The following is a 7123-nucleotide window of genomic DNA, read 5'->3' on the forward strand; positions in this document are numbered from 1 at the left end:
CAATTAGACAATTGCTCTCAAATGGAATAATATCCATTGACTATGTGAAGTCAAAGGAAAATATTACTGATCCTTTGACAAAAGGCATACCAAGAGAGCAAATCAAATTTACATCGAGGAGAATGGGATTAGAGCCAATCCAATGAATCAAACCTGGTGGAAACCTAACCTAGTTGATTGGAGATCCCATGGTCTAGGTTCAATAGGCAAACTAGTTGGGTAAGATTCAAAAGTTGAACACACAATTTAACTCATTCCTATGATGGTTAGTGTGTTGTCTGTTGATGTGAAGGTTATGCTTTGCATTTAATGACACTAATATCTTATTAAGAGGAGTTTAGACAGAAAACTCTTAATTGGTGTCACCTATATGGGAGTAAATGTGGGATCACATTTATGAGAACGAAAAAAGGCTAAGTTCTCTAAAGCTCTCATGAAACCTAGGATATGTTCAGGACCAAAATGAACAAATATGTATAAACTAACATTTGTTAAGATGTTATATGTGTGAGACATATTGTCCAGGTTTACTATAGCGGCAAATAGTTCAAGACCAATTATATCCACTGCGTCACCAAGTAAATCCGATATGTTTTCACTAGGGTAAGTTCAAGTCCAAAAGACACTTTTCCTAATGTATATAACATCTGCTTCCTCTCAAATGCATTACATTCATTTAAGCATTATAAGTTTAACATTTCAAACGTGGGGTCTAGAATTTCGATTCAAATGTGGGGTATTGTTGGAAGTTTGAATGAAATTCAAGAACCTTTGTCCTACATTGGTAGAAAGTAGAAAAAGCGAGGTCTTTATAAGTGTGGAAGTCTCACATTTAGTAAATGGAAGTGGGCCAAGTGGAAGCAAATTGGGCTTCAAAAACGATTCAGATTTAAAATTATTTTTTTGGTTTCGAATTAATAATTTTTTATTAATTCGGATTAGTTTTATTAACTGCTTTCTAATTGTGACTCTTCTGATAAGGTTTCAGAAGTTTATTTAAATCAAACGAAGCTTCATTCGTTTAATATAGAAAAAGCATTATACAAGCATTTCACATTGTCTGAGAGGAAAACAATCAAAGTTCGCTAGATTCTAAGTCCGAGTGCTAGGGCTTAGAATACAGATAGTTGAATCCTGGGAGGCAGTCACTTGTAGAACTTTAAGCACCGAGAAGGGGTGAAATTACTGTCTTTAAGACATTGCATCAACTCTACAAGCCTCTATCTCGAATCCAAGTTAGTTTAATTTGTTGTTTATATACTATATGTTTTAAATTTTATTTATATAATTAGTTTAAATAGTCACTGATTGTTGTTTTCCAACAATTTTAACTATGCAATTAACCTAGATTAACTCTTACACAATACAAAAACAAATGTGTGAATCATCATATTACCAAACTCAATAATTTTCCAAGCCTATATGCACTAACCTTTGATGTAGGCTCAAAGTGAATTGACGATATTAAATCATAGCACTTTGGATAGGGCTCAAGAGTTAAGTTAGCAAAACCATAATTGAAATTTTATAAATATAGATGAAGAATAAACGAAGAAACAAAGAAGAAATTGATGAAGAACCAAGGAAGCAAAACCATAATTGAAATTTTATAAATATAGATGAAGAATAAACGAAGAACCAAGGAAGAATTGCACTCATCGTTTGACTATGGCAGCAATACGTCTGCGAACAAACTCTACGTACAAAGATTCCCAATCTAATAGGGTTTTCTTTTTTAGGTTTATGTGGGTTTAAAATTTGAGGGTATTTGTGTCTATTTAGGTTAGTTTTCTATATATTTGAAATTTTTTACAAAAACTGACACTTTTGAAATTAGGGGTCAAGTTTTGGCTATTTTTGATAAATTCTCTTGAAAAAAAGGTGGTGGTGATGCAATATAGGAGCAATAGAGGAGCTATACGAAAGGAATACAAAAACTCCATAATCCCACAATAATTTCAAGATTTTTTCTATTTAAACCTTATACTTCTCTAAGTTCACCCCAATACTTAAATCATTAAGTTATAAGTTTTATTATTGTGTAAAATGACAAAAAAAGTCATCAAACTTAATACTTAATCCTAGTACATCTATACACACACTCCACACACCCCACACACCCCACAACTCTTCAAATTAAGTTTTAAAAAATACAAACTCTTCTACATCCTATGCCAGACTACTACAAAGAGACCTTGTTTTCTACAAAGAGAAAGGGCAGGGGGGGTCCTAATCAAGAAGTCCAAGTCAATTTGGGTTTGATTGTTTGATTCAGTAGAGAAGGAACGAATGTCAGTGTAGGCAGCCATCACAGCAGGGAGGGAAGATCCTAATTACGGATGTCAATATTTGCAAGAACAGAAAGGCCTACATACATACCCTGTTTTGGATGCCGCTGTTTTTGTGAACAGCCCACGAACACTCTCCTCCTTTTCCATTGCTTGACTGATATTCATGGAATTCTCTAAACCTGTAGCTTTCATTCATCCCATTGCATTGCATCACGTTATTTGCTTTGGCTTTCTGTCACTGATGGCAGTTGCAATGTCATTGGGGAAGAGGTTTCCGAGCACCAAGCCATGCAAGATGGTTGTTATGAAAAGAGCAATGACTGTGATTGTGGCAATGAGAGAGAGTGTAACAGCCAGAGCTTTTGTTACCACATTTGTGACTTCATTTGAGTACCTGATGGTTACACTGGCAGCACCAGTCATTGGAAAAGTATATACCCACCATGCCATAGAAAACCTATAGAACCAAATCTAACTGAATGTCAGAAAAAAAATATTCCTGTACAAAACTACAAACGGTAGATTCAGTTCAGAGAAATGAAAGTGATATCGTACTTAAATCCTCGGAAAAAGTTAACCCGGACTACCTGTGCAATCAGGAAAAACGTTAAAAGAACAATTAGCGATAACACCAAGCCAGTTCTTAAGTAGTAATGCAACTTAGTTCAGGTTATACTTGCCAGTGAGAGATGAAGGAACAAGGCAATGAAGTAAGCAATCCGTGAACTGTAATCAAAGGAGCCTTGGATTTTTGCCCATGCCATGGAAGCTACACTTGGTGCTGCAACAAACAGAAAGAATACAGGATGGAGGTCCTTTGGGATTACTGTCTCATTAGTTGGAAGTCGCTGATAGAGCGTTACGAATAAAACTATGTAGTGCGCCAAACCAACAACAAAAAAGAACAGTGGTCCTTCTTTGTGGGGTTTAAATAGAAAATATCTTTTATTTCTTATTTTTTTAGCTTGGGGTGTATTTAAAGGTAGTTTGGGAAGATAATGGGGTTTACTTAGAAATTGTGAAAATTTAAATTAAAAGTTGGGGTGAACTTAGAACATGGGGTGAACTAAGAGAAGTGTGGGGTTTAAATAAAAATCTCTAATTTCAATCCAGCAGAGACTTGAAAAAAAAGTGCTAGAGAGGCAAGATAGTCGCAATACAGAGACAATACGAGGAACCAACATTGACTCCATAGTTTGTGCTGTTGGACAGCCCCTAACCAAAACCCAGAAATAGAGTTCTTATGGATTTCGAAATTTGGGGCAATTGCAGGGGAATTGTGGAAGAATTTTCTCTGTTTGGAAGAAACTCCCTTTCTCTCTTTCCAAGTCTCTATTTCTTTTTTCTATTTCTCTAATTCTCAGTTTAGGGTTGTTAGAAGGAGAATAAGAGAGAAGAATGAAAATGAAAAGTGAGAAGAAGGCGATGCATGGACAATAAGGAGTATTTGTAGACCTTAGATTTATAAGGTTAAAAAAAAATTATTTTACCAATGTTTACTCAAGCCAGTGCCAAAGCCACCAATTTCCCAATCTTTTTTTTTTTTTTTTTAACGTTTTTCTTGACATCTATTTATCTTTTTCGATTACATTTCCACAAAGGTCATTGTCCTTTAGGTTTTAGGTTTTAGACATAAAAATTTACTTTTGAAAAGAAAGCTTTTTCATAAAAGACAAAAACCACTCAACTTTCAAATCAAATGATTGATTCCGAAATCTAAAAATAAATAAGCATTTTGTCCATTTTGCTTCTTTTAAAATTTTTCTCTTTTTGCTTTTTCTAAAATGTCCTTGTCCTTTTCTCTGCTTTTGATAAAACATTATAGTTGTTATTTGATTCTATTTGCTGACAAGTGAGGGCATACACGAAATCAACTCCTCCAAAATCAGGTTGTCATGCCCGTACAGAATCATGACGTTTTATCCCCTTTAGTTGTTTATCAATTTATCATGCATCCTTCAGGAAAATTGATGCTTGAGGACCAGATAGGCAAAAGAGGGCTGAGAGTAAGCTAGATATAAGATGCAAATGATGCACTGCCGACTGATGAGGGAGGTACTGGTGTCAGTTGATAAGAACAACAACAATAATAATATTGATAATAACAATAGTAATAACAATCATAATCATAATCATGAAAGACACTGCTGACAGTTACCACTGATCCCATCTATTTATAAAGTCATTCCACATTTCTGCGGCAATCGACTCTCTCAATGAAAAAGCAACATGTTCTTGTAACGAAGCAACCAATTCCATGTCAGGATTTTCATCAAGATCAGACAATTCATCCATCGTTATCCTTTCTGCATCAGAAAACAGCCAATCCTTTTCTGACATACGCCGGATGTAATTGTGTAGAACACATGCAGCTATAACTATATCTCTTTGAATATGAACAGCATACTGAGGAGCAAGTTTGAGAATAGGAAACCTAGTCTTCAACAAAGAAAAAGACCTCTGGATGACATTGCTAAGAGATGAGTGCCTGTGATTAAATAGCTCCCTTGCATTTCTAGGTAACTGATTAGCACCTCTATATTCATGAACATGATACCTTACCCCTTGAAATGGAGCAATAAATCCTTTCATATTTGCATATCCTGAGTCAACAAGGTAATATTTCCCTGCAAGAAAATCAGTGATAAATGTAAGTTGATATTTTCCTGCAAGCTAAACTCATTGACAAACATTTGTTGTGGACGGCATTACATGTGGTGTATATAAGATTAAATAATGTATGCAAGCAGCATGTTTCGGATATAAAATATCTGAGGCAAACCTTCAGGAATACAAGGAAAATTCTGATGTGGATCATCAAGAACTGCCTTCAATACACGTGAACCTGCTGCTGATCCTTCCCAACCAGGATAAATGAATATAAACTGGAGGTCAAACGTGCAAGCTGCCAACACATTTTGTGAAAGAACACCTTTCTTGTTTCGAAAACGGGATTGATCTTTGGCTGGGACATGGGCTGGAATGTGCATTCCACCAATGACTCCTACACAATCCTAAAAACAGATAGTAACATTCTTGTTATAAGATAGTAACTAAAAGTGAATGGCAAAAGAACAAATCAAATGAGAAAAGCATGACATAGAACACACACCTGGAAATATGGATAAAATCTAATATTTCCAAGGATTTTTGGAGGGGTGGTGGGGGTTGGTGTTTGTAAGAATTCACGAGAGAGTGACTTGACTGCCTTCAACACATTATTGAAATGACGGCTGATGGTTTCACCTGAATGATGAAACCGCTCTTGGATTACTCTGTTACGTTCATTATGGCCAATAATATTCAAAAAAATTCCCAGCTGCTCCTCTATCATAACACCAGCAGTATCACGTAACATGCCTCTCTGCCGAAGAATGTCACATAACTTGTGAAAAACATTTTTATCCATCCGAAACATTTCCTGGAACACATCATCATGACCATTGAGAACTTCAGTCATAAATCCACTTTCTTTACTAGGTGACAGACTACGACATGTTTGCTTGGTAATACTGTTATAATAGTAGTAGCCAGCCGCTGCCGCAGTTAGTTCCATCTCATCCAATTCTAAGTCAAAATCATCCATGCCAGCTGTTGTATCTGTAAAATCAAATTTAAGATACCACACAAGACAACCACTTGAGTGGCGTAAATTGCCTTAAAAAAACAGAAAACCATCAAATGAAACAAAATCCACTACAAATCTTGCAGTTTCAAGCCAAAAATGATAACAGTATGCAAATTAGAATGTCATATTATTAGTTACAAATGTTAACTGTTTGGAGTGAACTCGATACAAACCAAAAAAATCTTTCGCACCTTAACTACACAACAAAAGGAAAAGTGAAACGATAAGACTGCTCATACTATTCAATTAGAGGAAGCACTAAACTTGCGCTGCAACCACGGTAACCGTTTCTCACTCTTAAGAGAAATGAAAGTTTCTCTCGCATTAGGGTTCTCAAACAAATCCAATGCAGAAAAGTAGATCTGCTGATCAATGCCTGGCATATCATCCAGTACCTTTATGCATTTGCTTATGGAAAACCCTTCCTCGCTCTTCATGATTGCTGCTGCCCTCATTTTTGAAGCTGCAGCTATTTCAAGCATAGCATCCACTAAAGCATCGCCGGTAGCCTTGCGACTTCTCTTCCGACGACCTGAACTTGATGGTACCCCAGAATGATGCTTGTTTCCATCTAGCATGTTTGCATCATCTCCAGAGCCCGAAGAAGCGTCCTCATCCATGAAATTCATTTGTGCACTAGGATCAATAGAGATGCTTCAACACTCAATTCATATCAACTACTGATAAGTTCTGATTCGAAATTTATTGTTTCCCAGATGACAATGAAGTCCACAATCATTCCAATTCTCTACTAAATTTTTTTTCCTAGTCTAGAGATTAAAGCAGTGAAAGCAAACAGATCTGAAATACAGCCATCATAGGGAATAGAAAGGTCCACCCATCATCATCATTATTCTTATTTATGACAGTATTATATATCATTTGACAAACGATAAAACTACAAATCATTGAGAGGTGAAAAAAAAAAAATTTCCTTCAAATGAGTAACAATCTTTAAGTTAGAACTATTGACCAGATACATCACCATTTCTGCAGAGTCAAATTCACCATTTTTAGACAGCCAAATTATCGAAACGTTTATTTTTTGATAAATTTTTTTGAACGATTATTTTTTATTATAATGAATACCCAGGGCATATACAATATTAATTGCTTTTTATTTTTTTATTTTTCCATATTCATATCAATTTCCACTTGAGTTTTCTTGGGCCCACTCGGAAAGGATTTCAAATCTAGGGAAGTA

General features: G+C 35.5%; 1 protein-coding gene across 1 annotated transcript; it reads right to left on the reverse strand.

Annotated features, from left to right (window-relative positions):
* Positions 1-1997: 1997 nt before the first annotated feature.
* LOC148915107 (S-type anion channel SLAH3-like) lies at positions 1998-3897 on the reverse strand. Its single transcript, XM_089043413.1, has 4 exons — positions 3881-3897; positions 2972-3299; positions 2870-2878; positions 1998-2762 (listed from the first exon to the last, which is right to left on the reverse strand). The coding sequence occupies exons 1-4, from the start codon at positions 3895-3897 to the stop codon at positions 2502-2504; spliced, it is 615 nt and encodes a 204-aa protein (XP_088899539.1). The 3' UTR covers positions 1998-2501.
* Positions 3898-7123: the final 3226 nt, after the last annotated feature.

This window comes from Prunus mume, linkage group LG8 (assembly GCF_029339155.1).
Source record: "Prunus mume cultivar Tortuosa linkage group LG8, ASM2933915v1, whole genome shotgun sequence".
NCBI lineage: Eukaryota > Viridiplantae > Streptophyta > Magnoliopsida > Rosales > Rosaceae > Prunus > Prunus mume.